The sequence below is a fragment of the Anolis carolinensis genome, chromosome 1 (genome assembly GCF_035594765.1).
Source record: "Anolis carolinensis isolate JA03-04 chromosome 1, rAnoCar3.1.pri, whole genome shotgun sequence".
NCBI lineage: Eukaryota > Metazoa > Chordata > Lepidosauria > Squamata > Dactyloidae > Anolis > Anolis carolinensis.
In genome coordinates, this window is record NC_085841.1 from 166,027,700 (window position 1) to 166,046,537 (window position 18,838).

At 42.9% G+C, this 18,838-nt stretch overlaps 1 protein-coding gene across 2 annotated transcripts in view; it reads right to left on the reverse strand.

Annotated features, from left to right (window-relative positions):
- Positions 1–887: 887 nt before the first annotated feature.
- sil1 (SIL1 nucleotide exchange factor) overlaps positions 888–18,838 on the reverse strand; it is a 76,410-nt gene continuing 58,459 nt past the window's right edge. For both annotated transcript variants that reach the window (XM_003215258.4, XM_008115376.3), the window contains exons 9-10: positions 12,539–12,703; positions 888–1,339 (exon numbers count right to left, since the gene is read on the reverse strand). In XM_003215258.4, coding sequence (XP_003215306.2) covers positions 986–1,339; positions 12,539–12,703 — 519 coding nt within the window. In that variant the 3' untranslated portion in view covers positions 888–985. The remainder of the gene's footprint in view (positions 1,340–12,538; positions 12,704–18,838) is intronic.

Consider the following 18,838-nt stretch of genomic DNA (forward strand, 5'->3'; position numbering starts at 1 on the left):
GTTCTTTCCTCTGAAATATAGCACACAGAACCTGGAATTCACTGGCAGTCTCCCCTCAAGTACTAACCAGGGCTGATTTTACTTAGCTTTCAAGATCATGTATAAATATGTGAGGGAAAGTCATAGAGAGGAGGGAGCAGGCTTGTTTTCTGCTGCCCTGGAGACTAGGATGCAGAACAATGGCTTCAGACTACAGAAGAGGAGATTCAACCTGAACATGAGGAAGAACTTCCTAACTGTGGGAGCTGTTCAGCAGTGGAACTCTCTGCCCTGGAGTGTGGTGGAGGCTCCTTCTTGGAGGCTTTCAAACAGAGGCTGGATGGCCATCTGTTGGGGGTGCTTTAAATGCAATTTTCCTGCTTCTTAGCAGGGGATTGGACTGGATGTGCCTCGAGTCGCTTCCAGCTCTAGGATTCTATGATTCTATCAGGTGGGGACTGGTGTCTTTGTAAAGACAGTTTCTCTTGGAACAAGAATATTAGTTTTGTTTTTTAAAGTGAGTTTGAAATAAAAGATGCTACCTTTTCTGACAGAGCCTTAACTACCCCAAAGCACTAGCTCCTTTCTTCTTAAAAGGGTCACCTCTGGTTAGTGCTTGAATGGGAGACTGCCAACAAATGCCAGATGTCATATGCTATCTTTCAGGAGAAAAGACTGACAAAACCAACTCTGAGTACTCCTTGCCTAAGAAAACAGAAATGGGTAGGTGACTTGAATGCACACATACAAACACCCTCTTTTCTGACACTCAACTATCCCTGTTGGATGGGATGGAGGTACTTCTGGAAATTAATTCCATACCATAAAATGCTAATATGAAGGTTATCTCTCTTTCCCTCTGCAATGGGCTGCATTACCACATCAAGAGACTACACAAAGCCAAAAGGTTGGTTCAAATGTTTGTTTGTTTTTTAATTTGGCAAAGCTCTTTCCAAATTGACCAGTGAATCTGAGCATTTCTCTAAGACCACCAAAGTTTTTTTTTTCATTTCAGTTCCTGGGCAATGCTGTTTATAGAGCTAAGGAGTTCCTTAAAATAGCCATCTCCGTCACCTTCTTTTTGCTCTTCTGCTGCCAGCTCTTCATACTCTTGGCGGAGGAGGCCCAGCGTGTGGTTGAGGCTGTGGTCCTGGGCGTAGCTCTCCCGGCAGTAGTCCAGCAGCACATGCACCATCTTGAGCACCTTCTCCCTGCTGTCATGCCCAGGCATCCTCAGCAGGTTGGGAATAATGGCACACCAGCCCTGCTCCACAATGGCCGGCACCAAGGCCACGTGGCTGTACTGCTGGACCCTCTCACGGACCTGGTCGCTGTCATCATGGGATTCCTTGTGCAACATCTGTAACCAAGTCCCCCCAAATTATTATCATTACTAGTGTTCCTCATTTTCTATTGTATATACATTCACCAGAACTTAGAAACAACTTCACTGCCAGCAGGACCACTTACCATACGAGCTAAAAGATTCTGGGAACTGTGGTCCAAAAGAAATGGGAAATGGGAACTGCTGTCCTCATAATCTATAAGTAGCCATGATGGTTTTGGGAAACAAGAACCCCAAATATCCATGTATAAGTCTAGAAATGTTAATTAAAAAATAAACCCCCGAAACCTGTGTCTATGGGTCAATGTGAGTACCGTATCTTCACTCTCATCTAAAAAAGAAACCATCCCCTTCTCTGACTACAATGACAAAAGATTAGAGCTTAGTCCATACCAGGAGAACTCACTGACCGCCTTTACATTCCCTGTGATGGTACCACATTTAGCCTTTCTGAATGTGGGGAAGGAAGATGTTGGTGTCAGCTAGAGGAGGCTAATCCTGGATAGGCATTGTTTTCTCCTCTCTGTGGAATGACCCTAAATCTATCCAAAGGTCATATCAAAGTATGTTCATTATTTTGGCCCAAAAATATGCCCTCAACTTATAAATGAGTATATACGGTAACTTTACAGAGCTCTGACACTTACTTAAATATGGGATGGGGAATCTCTAGCCCTCCAAATGTTGTTGAGCTCCATTTCCCATCAGCTCCTTTCAGCATAGCCAATTTTTAGGGATAATGAGTGCAACTATCCAAGATCTAGAAGGCCACAGATTCTCCACCCTGACATACAGAATGAAGATTGCTTTTTAAAAGCCGGCGTGGTAGAGTGGTATAAGTATTAGAGTATGGCTTGAAGACAATGCTTCCAATCCCACTCAGCCATGGAAATACAACGGGTGACCTTAGGCAAGTCTCTCTCTCTCAGTCTCAAAAAAAAACATTTCCCTTGACAATAAGTCCAGTCGAGTCTGACTCTGGGGGTTGATGCTCATCTCCATTTCTAAGCCAAAGAGCCGGCGTTGTCCATAGATGCCTCCAAGGTAATGTGGCCAGCATGACTGCATGGAGCACTGTTACCTTCCCGCTGGAGCAGTACTTATTGATCTACTCACATTTGCATGTTTTCAAACTGCTAGGTTGGCAGAAACTGGGGCTAACAGCAGGAGCTCACCTCGCTTCCCGGATTCGGTCAGCAAGTTCAGCAGCTCAGTGGCTTAATCAGCTGTGCCACCAGGGGCTCCTTAGGCAAAGGCATACCCATTCTGAATAAATCTTATCAAGAAAAGCCTTAAGGTGTCCCTAAGTCAAAAATCCCTTGAATGCACACTTCTTTTGAAAGAAGCAAAGCATCCTGAATTTCAGCTACTCATGTGTATGCAAAAGGGAGAGGGGGAATTTTCTCTTGATTCATTCCAATACACAGTTAACTTGACACATTTTCTACAAAATGAAAAAGAATGGGAGATGAACCCAAATGGGTCACATAATGGCTGAACAGAAAGCAACAAGGCTTTGTTTAGCATGGGTGCCTTGTTAAAATGAAGAAAATAAAGAGAAATCTCTGAAAACCAAATGTATGATGACGATTAAAGCAAGTTGAGGGACAAATTGCTTTAAGATGTAAGAATCTATTATTGCTGTGAGGGGAGGAGCTATTTAGAAGTAAGAAATCAGTCGGAGACAATAAAAGCATTTGTTGATTCCAGTAGAAAAGGGAGACAGAAAGGAAAAGAAAGCTTTCTTTATTAGCATTTACTGCTCAAGCTGTTAAGAGGGACGGAAGCACATGCATATACCCTGACCTGAACTATTGTTAGCAAGTACCGTGGTGCAGTTAAGTCATTTTTAGATGTAGTGCTTTTATACACATATACACACACCTCTTTCACTTATTTCAAAATGTGGTAAACAAGATCCTGCATGTTCTCCTTCATGCCCAGTTCCCCTCTGCACCTCCTTCTGGATTTCTACCTCCAAGTCTTTCACTAGATGCATCAGAAAGGCAACAGAATATGGGACCAAATAAATGAAACCAGGACTGGGTGGCATTTACACTTTTTTTTTCGTGTCAGGAGCAACCGGAGTTGCTTCTGGAGTGAGATAATTGGTCGTCTGCAAGGACGTTGCCCAGGGGACAAATGTTTTACCATCCTTGTGGGAGGCTTCTCTCTTGTCCCGCATGGAGCTGGAGCTGAAAGAGGGAGCACATTCGCGCTCTCCCCGGGTGGGATTCGAACCTGGCAGCTTTCAGGTCAGCAACCCAAACTTCAAGTCACGAGGCTTTTATCCCCCAGGCCACCGAAGGCTCCGGCATTTACACAAAAGTCCTTTAACTATGCAAGGCAGGAAATTATTAATTCAATTCAGTACCAAAATTCAAACTACCGTATATACTCGAGTATAAGCCGACCCAAATATAAGCCGAGGCACCTAATTTTACCACAAAAAACTGGGAAAACCTATTGACTCGAGTATAAGCTGAGGGTGGGAAATGCAGCAGCTACTGGTAAATTTCAAAAATAAAATTAGATACCAATAAAATTACATTAATTGAGGCATCAGTGGGTTAAATGTTTTGAATATTTACTGTATTTCAAAGAAAAACAGTAAACTAACTCTATAAGTGGAAAAGCAACAATAACTTTATAATAATAAAAATCATCATCATCAACAGCTTCATTTGTACCCTGCCCTATCTATCTCCCTCTGGGGACTCAGGCCAGCTTCCAACATAGTAACAGGCAAACATATAATGCCTACATAAATAATGCAGAGCTAGATATAGATCTATCATTATATATACTAATTTCACATGTGTATTTCCCCCTGAAACCTTTACAAATCCTCTATGTTCATTTTCCTCCTGCAATATTTCCAAGCCCAATTTATCAATGTTTATATCTATCTAGACATCTGTGTGTGTGTGTGTGCGCGCGCGCACGCACATTTTCCCTCTGCACTTGCAAACATGTGAGGGTAAAATTCATATAAAATTCATATATAAAATCAATGTATACATATAGGAACAGATATACAGGTACATGGAAATCTCTAGTTATCTATATTTACATCGGATTTGCAAAAACCTGTAAACATATGAGGGGAAAATTCATATATTTGTATTTGTATTTGTATTTGTAGGGGGAACATCTATATAAATATTTAGAAGCTTTGGGGCATGCATTTACCCAAGGAAGAAATGCAAACAAAGTCCCCCTAAAAACAACTTTGTCCTCTTTTCTCCTGCCCTTTCCCACCTCTTTTCTTTCTCCCTTTTTCAAAAGTAGCCAGAAAAGGCTTTTTAAAACTTCTCTCCCCCTCCCAAAAAAGCCCACTTCATTTTTGTTTCCTTAGGAATAAAAAGAAATACACACCTTCTGTTGCTCTCTTTTCCCTCCTTCCCTTCCTTTGGACTCAAATGTTCTTGCAATAATAGTAGTAGTAGTAGTAGTAGTAGTAGTAGTAATAATAATAGCAATGAATCGTGCAAATTTGCAAGAATATCTTTTTTCCTTCCCCTTCTACCCATGCAATCTGGCTTGCAAGGGTTTCTCTCACATTCTCCTTTCGCTTTTGAAAACATTCGCTTCTTGTCTCTGTCTCTCTCAAAAAAATAAGATAACCATCCTGGGAGGAGAAGCGAAGAAGGGAGGTTTTGGAAAAGAAAACATATGGTGGCCTCCAGGCTCCGCTGCTGGCTTGACCTTGACCCGAATATAAGCCGGGGGAGGCTTTTTCAGCTCATAAATAAGGGCTGAAAAACTAGGCTTATCTTCGAGTATATACGGTAAGTGAATGTGTGAGTGATGGATTGAACTACTCTCTCGCCCCACACACCATTTGGTCACCATGTTCAATGCATAAAGCAGTGGTTCTCAAACTAGGGTCCGCAGATGCTTTTGGCCTACAACTCCCAGAAATCCCAGCCAGCTTAACAGTTGTTAGGATTTCTGGGAGTTGAAGGCCAAAAACATCTGGGGACTCCAGGTTGAGAACTACCGTCATAAAGCATCTCTCCCTAAGCGTTGATTTCCCGACATTCTCACCTCTCCAGCCCCATCTTCACCTGCTCTGTTGTCACCACCCACCCATCTTAGTTAGGAAATTTCCCAGCCAAACTGACTGGGGTGGAGACAGCTGTGAGAAAGGAAATGGAGCTGGTTTGAACTGCTATACCAGAAAAATAAATTCCAAAAAGAGGGATAAAAGGTAAAAGTTTCCCCTGACGTTAAGTCCAGTCGTGACCGACTCATTTCTAAGCCAAAGAGCCAGCGTTGTCCATAGACATCTCCAGGTCATGTGGCCGGCATGACTGCATGGAGCGCTGTTTCCTTCCCGCCGGAGCGGTACCTATTGATCTACTCACATTTGCATGTTTTCAAACTGCTAGGTTGGCAGGAGCTGGGGCTAACAGCGGGCACTCATTCCGCTCCCGGAATTTGAACCTGGGACCTTTTGGTCCGCAAGTTCAGCAGCTCAGTGCTTTAACACACTGTGCCACCAGGGACCCCAAAAAAGAGAGGGATATGCCAGCTTAAATGTGGCTGCCACTATCCAGGTAAAGTCCCCACAAAGACACACAGAGGGGTCGACAAAGACCATCAGAAAACACATATTTCTGCTGGTCTTAGGAACCCCTGTGCCAGAGAAAGCTGGATGCAGGTGAACTACAACTCCAGAACTCAAGGTCAATGCCCACCAAACCCTTCCAGTATTTTCCGTTGGTCATGGGAGTTCTGTGTGCCACATTTGGTTCAATTCCATCGTTGGTGGAATTCAGAATTCCCAGCAACTACAACTTCCAAATTACAAAATCAACCACTCCAATCCCACCAGTATTCAAATTTTGGCATAACAGGTATTTGTGCCAAATTTGGTCCAGGTCCATTGTCATTTGAGTTCACAGTACTCTCTGGAGGTAGTTGAACTACATCACCCCTAAATCACTGTCAGTTCCTCCCAAATTCCTCCAAGTATTTTCTGTAAGTCATGGGAGTTCTGTGTGGGAAGTTTGGCCCAATTCTATCATTGGTGGGGTTCAAGGGGCTCTTTGATTGTAGGTGAACTATAAATCCCAGCAACTACAACTCCCAAATATCAAGGTCTATTTTCCCTAAACTCCACCAGTGTTCAAGTTTGGTCCAGATCCATCATTGTTTGAATCCACAGTGCTCTCTGGATGTAGGTGAACTACAACTCCAAAACTCAAGGTCAATTCCCCTCCAAGCCCTTCCAGTATTTTGTGTTGGTCATGGGGGTTATGTGTGCCATGTCTGTTCAATTCCATCGTTGGTGGAGTTCAGAATGCTCTTTGATTGTAGGTTAACTATAAATCCCAGCAACTACAACTCACACATGGCAAAATCAATCCACCCAACACCACCAGTATTCAAATTTGCGCATATCGGATATTTGTGCCAAATTTGGTCCAGTGAATGAAAATACATCCTTCATATCAGATATTTACATTACGATTCATAACAGTAGCAAAATTATAGTTATGAAGTAACAACAAAAAATAATTTTATGATTGGGGGTCACCACAACATGAGGAACTGTATTAAGGGGCCGTGGCATTAGGAAGGTTGAGAACCACTGGCTTAGGGGAAATGATGGAGGCTTTCATCCCGACCTAATAGACAGAATCCACCATTGTTGAACCCGGGCTCCACCATTTTCGGCACACACATACACATTGGGTGTGCTTGGGAGCCAAACACCACTAGCTTGTATTATGCCATAAGCACAACATGACACATTCAAGAGGCTTTGGGCTTGAGGATTACAGTAATAACAACTTCCCTCCCCTGGTGTTTCATTTAGATGCATCCTGATATCATTTAATGCTGTTGCTTTATCTTCTGTCCTCAGTGGGGGGAAAAGTTAGAATTATTCTACCTCTCTTTTCCCAGGGGCCAGTTAAAAGTATTTGAAATACTATCAACAAATGAGACTACTGGAGTTGATTGTTTAAAGAAATCATCACTGTAGCAGAACTCTGGGACTTGAATGCCTGTATTAAACAGACTAGACTCCTGCTTTTAATGCTCTTTGGGCCCCCTGGAGAGGTAATCAAAATCACAAATGACTAACCAAAAAACGATACTGTCAAAAAAGTGGGGAGGGAGCAGCAGTCCACAGGGGAGGGATAAAAGTAAGGGCTACAAATGTGAGCCAAATGCTCAAAACACATTCACAGCCATTTCACGCAGAGTGCATCAAAAATACTTCCTGCGCCCCACAATGGCAGTCAGTGATTGATGTGATAGTATACCATCTAATCTCACTGGCACATTTTCATGCATTCAGTGCAAAACAAACAGGCATGAGAGGGATGAAGGCTGGGAATCCTTCATTTGCCTTGAAGAAAGCCACACATTTTAGCTGCTGCACAGGAACAAGTGATCTAGCAAGCTGAATTTTCCAAAGTGAAGCAAATTTCTATAGAAGTTGGTGACAAGAAGAAACATAAGAGAATTTCTTGTAGAATGTCTCCATAGGATTTTGCATGCCCTGATGTCTTTTATGTCATGTTGATGTAGGCCCTGTGAGTTACCAGCCACATGTAGAGGGTTACTTTTGGCAGGTCTACTGGTAAGTAAGACCCAAAATGTTCAACAAGGCTTGTGCATATGACTGGGGCCCAAGCAGTTCTGATATATATGAAGGTTATCCAGAATGTTCATTACGTTTTGGAATTAAAAATAAACAAAGTACAGGAGAAAACATTTACCATATTCAGTTGAAAGCCAGGCCCAAATACCAGTTCTCACCATAGTCCCCATTGAAATCTAGGCAGTTATCATAATGATAAAAGTGTTTGGAAAGCCCTCCCCCCCCCCCCAAACATTCCCACCTGGCTTGCGTCCTGAACCAGGCTGGCTTCCCTTCGCTCAGCTGCGCATGTTCTGCACTCAGCTTTCCGCACGATCTTCCTGGATTGCTCTTTTGTTTTGCAAATGCTTGCAAGGAAGGCGCTCTTCTAAGGTTTTGCAAGAAGCACACCTTTCCTGTCCCAAAAAACCTTCCTTGCAAGCCAGGCGGGAATGTTTGGGGGGGGGGGGCTTTCCAAACACTTTTATCACTATGATAACTGCCTAGATTTCAATGGGGACTATGGTGAGAACTGGTATTTGGGCCTGGCTTTCAACTGAATATGGTAAATGTTTTCTCCTATACTTTGTTTATTTTTAATTCCAAAACGTAATGAACTTTCTGGATAGTCCTCATACAATGAGCCCATAGTTTCCTCTGGGTTTTGATTCCTGCCCTGCCCCCAGTCCATGGGTATTCAAGTCCTGTTACATATAACACTGCTTCTCAGGCAGAAAGGAGTTCCGAGTGAAAAAGTTTTAGAAGCCATGATATATAATGGCATAGCAAAATCACAGTGTACCTTAGTGTACTTTACATACAATGACAAAATCATTGTTTGCTTTTGGAACTTTCTAATATATATAGAGGCAATGAAAAGCTTTTATTGCACTGCAGTCATTGTCCATGGTAAAGAAAACAAGAACATATACATGCTCTCTGTGTGTGAGTGTACAACTGGTGACAGCTTCCAATTAGTTTCCTTTGCAAATTGCCGTAGCATTTCAGAACATTCATCGGAAAAGCCAAAAGAAACCTCCAACAGTGACGTTGCAACGTGGGCTAATGACTAACTTGTGACTATTGGTAGGTGGCCTAGTCCTCTCAATGACTCAAGCATTCTTGGGACATTAACAACAAAATCATATCAAGGGTTGGGTGCTCCTCTCCATGGGAATTCAGAATTAATCTTGAATTAAAAAAATACAGTCTGAAATTAATAAGATCAGAAATTGGGTGCCATCTTGTCCAATCTGTTTCATCCATCTGTGGCTTCCATGCAGCTGATGCTACTGGATATAGAGCCTCTCCTTCTATAACATTACACTGATTTTCCTGCTCTTCCGCCTTGATTTGCATTACAGCCAAAAAGGTAGTAAGAGGAAGGAGGAGGCGTGGAGGGGAAGCAGCACCTCTTGTTTGATGGAAATCATTGTCTGGACTCAGCCCAGAAGCTCAGCTCCCTCTGCAGAACTCCCACATGGGCCTTGCCAGCCAGCCATCTGGCTCAGCTTATGAAGGAAAATGTTGCTTACAGCACGTCGTTGCCAAATCCAGAACACAATGGGGGCCTGTATGCTTTCTTTGCTTTACTTGGCAGCCTCCTGTGTTAATTGCTATATATGTACTTCATTAATTAGATCCTAATCACAGGAGTCTCCTTACTACTATATGATAATTACGGAAGAGTGTTTCTCTGGATTGAGAAGAGCAAAGGCAAGGAAAACCAGCCAAGTTACACAGGAATGTGCACTGGGAATCTACTCGGCTCCCTCTTGTGTCTCAGCATGTAATGGCGGAGTGTGAGTGTAACATACACACCCAGCAGAGTACTACTACAACCAGAGAGTATCTGGCCACTTATGGTGAGAGGGGGAACAGCTGAACAGAAGCCTAACCCAAAGGGAAGGAAGAACAAGACCGTTTCCTATCAAACCAGATGGCAAGTCAGACCCAACAACTCAAGGCTTGGCAAAAAAATATAGTCAGCCCTCCATACCCACAGTTTATACATCCTCGGGTTCTGCCATCCACAGCTTGATTTTTTAAAGAGGAAATCACGATTTTACTACCCCATTGTATATAATGGGACTTGAGCATCCACAGATTTTGGTATCTACATAGATCCTGGAATTAAACCCCAGTAGATACCATGGGTCCATGTACTTACTGAGGAGGTTTTCTGCAAGATTTTGTAGCCCTGTCTTCTTTCTTACTCAATCACTCAACCAGAAGAGGGGCACTTGTGGATATCCAGATGTTTAGGGGTTTCTAACTAGAGCTTGAGAAGTTACTTTACAAAGTAATTCATTTCAGATATATTTGTGTGTGTTACACATGCATTTGTGTGTGTTACACATGCATTTTCCACTCTGAAAAATCTATTTTATGCTGTCGACATGTGTTGTAGCTAATGCTATCAATCCTATCTGTAGAAGAGAACAGAAAAACGGATAAAGGGGCCAGTAGTTCCACTTGAAGTAGACAGCACCCAAGTTCATCTGAAAGACCTTTCATTTAGTAGGAGATGGCCAGACTGCTACGCCTGCTTAGGCAGTCACCTCCTTCTCAAAGAAGCCGTCCAACAAGTGGCTGTCAACAATGTACTGTTCACACTCTCTGTGAAAAAATCACACAAAGCTTGGGAAGAGGCAGTGTATAAACAGAATAATATCAAGGGGGATGGCCCCTAATTTGTAACTTGTTAAAAGTGCAGCCTGCCAAATGCAGCCATCTATGTCTGTGGTGAAGATTTCCCTCTTATAAGGATCTGGGGACCAATGAGTCATCTACAGAGGGCTAAATTATTATCTGTTCCACAACAGAAACAGGATAACATGTGCAAGCAAGCAAGAGCTGGTATAGTTCAGTGGCCAAGAGCCTGTCTCTCCAATTTGCATCTTATATTTTCAACAAATTACCTTAAGTGCCCTTTGGCAAGAAACTCTCTCTTAGGGTGCATCTACGCTGTAAAATTAATGCAGTTTGACATCATTTTAACTGCCACAGCCCAATGCCATGTTTTAGAAGGTTTTCAGTCTTTAACTGCCATAGCTCAATGCTAAAGAATTCTGGGGATCATCGTTTTAGAAGGTCTTTGCTCTTCTCTGACAAATAGCTCTGGTGCCTAAATCAAACTACAACTCCCAAGATTGTAGGCACTAGCAGTACTTGGCAGAAAAGAGTAAACAAATGGCATGTGCCAACAGAAACTGTTGGTAAACTTAACAGAGAGGTCTGAACATGCTCCAAAAATTGTAGAAATAAAAAACATTGGGTTGCTGTGAGTTTTCCGGGCTGTATGGCCATGTTCCAGAAGCATTCTCTCCTGATGTGTCATCTACATCTATGTCAGGTAACCTCAGAGGTTGTGAGGTCTGTTGGAAATTAGGCAAGTGGAGGGTTATATATCTGTGGAAAGTCCAGGGTGGGAGAAAGAACTCTTGTCTATTTGAGGAAAGTGTTAATGGCGCAATTGGCCACCTTGATTAGCATTGAGTAGCCTTGCAGCTTTAAAGTCTGGCTGCTTCCTGCCTGGGGGAATCCTTTGTTGGGAGGTGTTAGCTGGCCCTGTTTGTTTCATGTCTGGAATTCCCCAAGCATGTGGACAATTTCAGCAGAAAAGAGGATACCATGAAAATGAACAAAATCTGGCTACCAGTATTTAAAAAAACTCTAAAATCAGAACAGTAAATAAAGAGCAACACTCAGAAGACAGGAGAATTCCAGACATGAAACAGGGCCAGCTTAACACCTCCCAACAAAGGATTCCCCCAGGCAGGAAGCAGCCAGACCTTGACACTGCAAGGCAATTTAATGCTAACAGACAAGAGTTCTCTCTCCCACCCTGGACCTTCCACACATATTTAAACCCCTCTTGCCTAGTTTCCAACAGACTTCACAACCTCTGAGGATTCCTGCCACAGATGTGGGTGAAACGTCAGGAGAGAATGCTTCTGGAACATGGTCACACAGCCCGGAAAACTCACAGCAACCCAGTTATTCCAGCCATTAAAGCCTTTGACAACACAATGAAAATATATTTGCCAATATCTCATTACAAGCTTCAACCACAGAAGTCTCACTGAATTAACAATCAGGAGTTGTAAGTCAACACTTATTTTCTATTGTGTCGAATCCACAAGCCCTAGCTGGGACTAGCAACTAGATTTAGGCAATTGAAACACATCCACACACAAAGATGCCTCAGCACAGATAATTTAATGTTCATCATGGATGTACTCTGTATAAATTGCTTAAAAATTAATTTCTAATTTGTCCAGGAGAAATGTACATGTGGAAAAATTTCTAACAAGGGACATGGTAGATGACACAAAGGGTCATTTGACAGCCAAAATGTGGAATACAAAAAACATAAAAATCAAACGATGGAAAGAACTCCACCACTTTTTGCTCTGGACCTTTGTATGTGAGTTCTTTTAGGCTCCATTACTCCATTTCCCCATCAGCATTGTTCCTTCAGTGCCAAGAATACAGTCTTGCTCTTTCCCCAATTGGAGGGCTTTGATGCATTTCATACTCCAGTGGTACTTGACCCATCCCTGTTCATGTATACCTATTTTGAAGCCTGTGGAAGGTTAACAAGCCACTCTTACCTTTTCCACTATTAAGTCATACAGAAGTGTCACAATGCGAACGTGTAAATTCTCTGTTCCTTTTTCTGTGCAAAGATCTCTGAGTACTTGTAGGCCTCCCAACTTGAGAAACTGCTGCTGAGCATAGGGAAAGTGGCGTAGCATTGACGACAAGGCAAAGAGAGCCTGGAAAGGAAAGGAAAACCAAATTATCTTCCTGGTCATCAGTATTTTCTGAGGCAATGCCTTTAACCAATACCCAAACATTCCCCCCATATGTAAGAAAACCTATTTCTATACTCATGTCACAGTTTTGCTTATAGGGATTCATAAGAATTCAGCAATTAAAACAGGCATCTTCAAACTGCGGCCTTCCAGCTGTTTGGGCCCCCCAACTCCCAGAAGTCCCAGTCGGCTTGTTCGATGGCCAGGAATTCTGGGAGTTGGAGGCCAATCAGCTGAAGAGCTGCAGTTGGAAGATGCCTGGGTTAAAACAACTGGATCCTCCTCTTAGAGGAGCAAGGCGCCTTATGGAACGATTTGATGCACAACACAGTCAGAAAACGAAATCTATGAAACAGACAAACATATGTCTTACATTCAGTGTTTCTATGAGCTAAACACTCCTCACAAGACATTTCTGCTGAAACAAGGAAGAGAGATGAGAGAGAAGGGAACTCTCATCCATCTCCCGCCTGTAGCCTCCAAAAAGCAGCTCTTGAGGATTGAGATATTCTATAGAGCTGAGTGGGAGTTGACACAAGAAAAAGTGGTCCAAATTACCTTTCCCTTTCTTAGGAAAACTCTCCACTGGATCTAAGGCCTCTTCAGAAGGCCTCTTCTGGCTTCTAAATTGGGATTTTCAAAATATATTTTCCTTGTGGATACTTCAAATAGCAGTTGCATTACTAGTTGTGTAATATGAGGTGATCAGTGCAATGTTCGAAAGAAAGAAGCAAGCTTATGAAACCACTGCAGGGGACATATGTCAGTGAGAGGCAGGCAAAAGCCCTCTTCTCAATCTGTCCACTGTTACAATGCACATGCTAGAAACCAGGGTTTGAAAAAGTGACTTTTTAAATACAATTCCAAGAATCTCTCTGCTAGCATGGTGGATGTAGTTCAAAGGAGTAACTTTTCCAAACTGTGGTAGTAAGACAAGTAGGATTGTGTTACATTAGGAAGAATTTCCTAACTGAGAGCTGTCCAGCAGGGAACTCTCTGCCTTGGAATGTGGTGGAACATCCTTCTTTGGAGGCTTTTAAGCAGAGATGGCCATCTATCAGGGGTACTTTGAATGCGGTTTACCTGCTTCTTGGCAGGGGGTTGGACTGGATGGCCCATGAGGTCTCTTCCAACTATGATTCTAGGATTCAGCCTCCTTTGAAATCCTTATCACTTGATCAGAGATCTCAGCTTGCTCAGGATGTCCTGACTCCCTTGTCCTTCCATGTTTTCATTTTCTTCCTTGGAATAATTCTAGCATGAACATAGCAATGGAAGCTCCTACGGAAACTACAGTTCTGCTCACGAACTAACCGGAAACACTCTTTTGATGGGACTTGATTCAGATGCAATTTCAGGATAGTACTTTGAGAGGAAATCAGATATGGAGAAAGGATATGGGATTCTCCACCCTGCTCCTGTGCCCATATTAGGGTTCCAGAAATCACAGTGATTAGTTTGTCTTCAGATCAGTTGCAAAGAGACAACTATCTGGACAGGTCTGAACACAGAGCATTTTCCTTCTTTCCAGTTCAGTCTGTTTCTCAATTACATCCTCTTCGAAAGTACAAAGCGTGATCCTGTTTCTCCTTTATCTAGACTACAAAAAGGCACACAGCAATGCTTCAATTCCCATGGCACCACAAATGGAAAAAAATCTCTACCATGTCCTCACGGTACCCAAATTCTGATACGTGTAAATATCTCTCTTCTTCTTAAGTGCTAATGCAAAGTGCTTTCCAGCTAGTGCCCACTGATTTTACTTTTTAGTCAGGGAAGAGCAAGAAAGAAAGACTGCAGAGGGAACTTGCCATCTACCTAGATTGCCTGTTTTTCATCCAAATTGCTTCGTAATTTTTTAATGCACAACTCAGGCACTGATTAGTACTCCCATTTATTTATTCCTATTTTTATTTTGGCTTGCTTGATTATTGGAATACTAGTGAAGACCTACAAATTGTACTCCACTTAATCATTGCCTCTCATCATTCTCCCTTCTATCCCTCTCCCTTGCTGTTAATTTTTCCCCTTCACAATTTTAAAATCTGCACAAATTTAAGTATCTCTTGCAAAAAAAAAAAATCCCACCACCAAATAACATTTGGTAGTTGCCATGGCACCCATATATGTTTGATGCAGTGCACCAGAGGAGAGACTGAGGAACAGCATAGCTCTGATCCCCCAAAACTCCATGGGAAAGGTAATTAAAGCTGGTTGACATGTTAGGTAGCAAACAGCTCCTGCGCAGAAACTCAGTCCAGTGTGATATGGTTCAGCTGGGACTCGGGAAAATGCACGCTTAAGCCCTCACTGAGCCATGAAATTTTCGGGCAGACTTTGGGCCAATCAACATCTCAGCTTCATCTACATCAAAGAACTATTGTAAAAATAAAGTGGGGAAATAGAAGAGCTGAATGTTAGGAGTAGAGCTACAGGGATGGTACTATGTGGTACTACTATGTGTGCCTTAAAGTCATTTCAGTTTTATGGCAATTCTAAGTAATCCTATCATGGGGGTTTCTCACCCAGATTTTTTCAGATGGGTTTTTTTGCTTTCAGGGGTGTCAAACTCATTTTCACTGAGGGCCACATCACACTTATGGTTGCCTTCTAAAGACTGCTTGACATTGTAAGGCTGTATAAATGTAACTATATTACCAGTGGCATTGAAAGCCTCATGGGCCACATAAAAGGAAGTAGTGGTCCAGATGTGGCCCGAGGGCCTTGCATTTGAAAAGTGTGCCCTAGGTTATCCAATGGTTTCCATGGCTAAGCAGGGGTTCACACTCTGATCTCCAGTGTTGTAGTCCAATGCTCAAACCATTATATCATGCTGATCCTTACATGTAGGCACTGCCCTCTTCCAGACAAGAATTTTGCAACCCAATGGAAGTTTTCTTCAGTCTCCAAATGTCTAGCATTGCAGTAACTTAAAACTCCATTTGAGCATTTAGAGAGGTATTAAAAAAGGGGGGGACAAGCAAAGCAAAGGTATGAGATGACTACAAATATAAGTCTTAGGTAGAGTGGTGCAATTTGGATAAACCTTGATCCAATTAGTTTCCCAGCTTTCGGTGTGGGCCCCGATCTGTTTTTTTAGAGCCTCCCGAATTCAGGAGGGCAGATATCTGTTTTTTCTCTGGGGTGCCAAAAGATCTGTTTTCTATTGGCCCATTATGGGGGGGGGGGGGTCCCCAAGCTCCCCTTCCGGTCATTTTAGCATTTAAGCTGTTTCTACTCTAGAAGAGAGGCACTGCAGGTAGGTGCCCACAATTTATCTCCTGGGCTGCATGCCACACACATCCTTTGTAAGGCATTTAAAGGAGGCAAGTTATTAAACCTGTTTCTTACCCTAAAGGAGAGGGGCTGCAGGAAGGCACCCATGCTTTCTCTCCCAGACCTGCACGCCACACACATTCTTTCCAAGGCATTTACAGGAGGCAAGTTCTTGGAGCTGTTTCTTACTCTAGGGTAGAGTCACTGATTCCTTACAGCTGTTTCTATTTTCTGCTCTAGAGGAGAAGTAACTGGTGGTAGTAGTTTTCAGGGAATGAGGATTTTCTTTTTGTTTGCTGTGGGACTGATAAAAAAGATTCAACTCTGATGCCAAATAGTAGAGGAGGAGCCGGGAATGGCTCCCGCTTGCTTTCGTTGCAGGCGAGTTTTTGTACAGGGAGGCGAGTTTTTGTACAGGGAGGGTCCCTCCTATTACATGCTTTTGAAGTACTGAAGGTACCGAAGGAAACAGAGGAAATGGGAGAAACTAATTCTGCACACAATCTTAGCCTTAGATATAAACATTTTTCACTGTCTCACTCTCTGCCATGCTAGAAATGTGGGAAATGAAGAAACATTTCATTGCTTGGGAAGGAATCTAATTTGGGAAGGGAATATCCTAGTTCAGCATCCCTACCTCCTGCATCTATCCCTTGGCTATGTATGATGTTCTGTACTCCCTGGAGAGAAGGTAGGATATAAACATAACTGATAAAATTACATGTCCATGCTCTACAAGCTCTCTCAATGATTTCTTGCCTGTGCCTTGCTGCTGGAAGCATCAAGCAGGGAAATCCTCCAGACCAGCTGCTGTGCTAGTTGTTACACAGGGCAAAGACGGATATGGGTTGACCCTAAAGCTCTATGCATATGGTTCTTTTTCATCAGGAGTAAACAAATCAAGAGACACAGCATGCTTTCCTTGCCTCTCCCCACCCCAACACTGCCACCACTCTCCTTAGATCAGTGGTTGTCAACATGTAGGTCCCTAAATGTTTTGGCCTTCAACTCCCAGAAATCCTAAAAGCTAGTAAACTGGCTAGGATTTCTGGGAGTTGTAGGCCAAAACACCTGGGACCCACAGGTTGAGAACCACTGCCTTTGTGAAGACAGAAATCTCCTCTGTGCACCCACATGATGGAAGAACACCAGACTTCCTGCATGCCAGATTACACAGAGCATCTCTACACATAACAGGAAGCTCTCCTGATGAAGAGGAGCGCATCCTCTTAGACATGGAGATGCTTTGTATAATGTGACAAGCAGGAAGGATGATGTTCTGCATGTGGATGCACAGAGAAGATTCCTCACACACATTCCTCTGTCTTGACATCACACTCCACATGAGGAAAGTGATGCCAAAACAAAGGCATGTATGGGAGTGCCACACCTTGCACATTTAGATTGCATGGAAAAGGAACATCTGCTTAGGCCTTAGGATAAGTAAACACACAGGCCAAAACCACTTAGTGTGGTTTTAAAAAGCCTGGCATCTCAGAGCATGGCAAGAGCCTTCCGCCAAAGTAAACTGGATGGGAAGACTGAGCATTAGCAATCCCTTATTCATGAGCCTTCCTATAGAATTTCCCTGAGGGACTATAGAGAGCATGCTGCAACTTGAGACAGTAGCCAGCAGGACGTCTGGTGTGAACATGCTCAAAGCAATTTACAGAAAAAAGATCCTACAGTGTTATATACTGAAATGTGATCAGGAAAAAGCAATGGGAAGAGGAGGCTCCATATACAATCCTTACCCCACCCTTGTTAGTTTTTGGATGCTGCTAAGACAGAGTTGGGCCAACCTTCCCTTCATCCCTGCCGCCAAATGCAAAATGTACTGTAAGAACCTAGCTCTGGAAGGTGGAAGGAAGCAAATCCTCCTGTCCACTGTTCTTTCCTTCAGGACACAAGCTGAGCACTTTGTAAGATTAACAGTATACTCTGCGCAGCTTTCAGGGAAATGCCATAAACATTTTTCTGCAAGCACAGCTTTATATAAGGGTCTGCACTGAGAAAGGGATTTTCCCTCAGGAAACATTTTCCTCTTACATGAACATGCCCATCAGTCTTGCTTCTTTTTCTGGGGCGTGCGCACACATCCAGAGAAGCTCCAGGGTTTTAAAACACAACTAAAGGCTAATATATTCCAGGGCACCCTTGTTAATACATTGACAGCAGAGCCCTGATTACACTGACACAGAGTGCATTATGAATACAGACAAGGAGGAGGTAAGTTTATTTGATGATTGCAAAAGAATGCTACATTCAGGGCCTACAAAAGTTAAGGGGAGGGATCAATAATCCCCCAGACATGGGCATCACTGGGAGATTATGGGAGCTGTCATCCAAAAAGAGTAATGTGTCCAAACTATAGCTGCATTTTCCAATTTCCAGCAGATCTGTGAACAGTTGTGGTCAACAACATCTTTGCTACTCTGCCTGATAAGGGTAAATGGATCTCACGCATCGTAGAGCAAATTGATCACCGAAGAGCCAGTGAAGAACCAAGCCTCCAGCTCTCAATCAGTCTGTCCCGAACATCTAGCTAGGGGGCTTTATCAAGGCTTTGTCCCTCGCAAAGAAAAATATCAAATATTGGTCACGGCTGGAGGCAGATTACTGAGCTGCATGAAGCAATTATCTCATTCTTCGAATGTCTACTCTGATGTTTATTAGACTCTGATACCCAGGCCTGCCAGAGGAATCAGTTAGTTCTCTTTTTGACAGTCAGTATTATGCTGGGAACTCTTCCCTGCAGTCCTGTAGACTGTGCAATGCAAACTTCTTTCCCCCACTTTAGAAAGCTTCGGAACTATGATA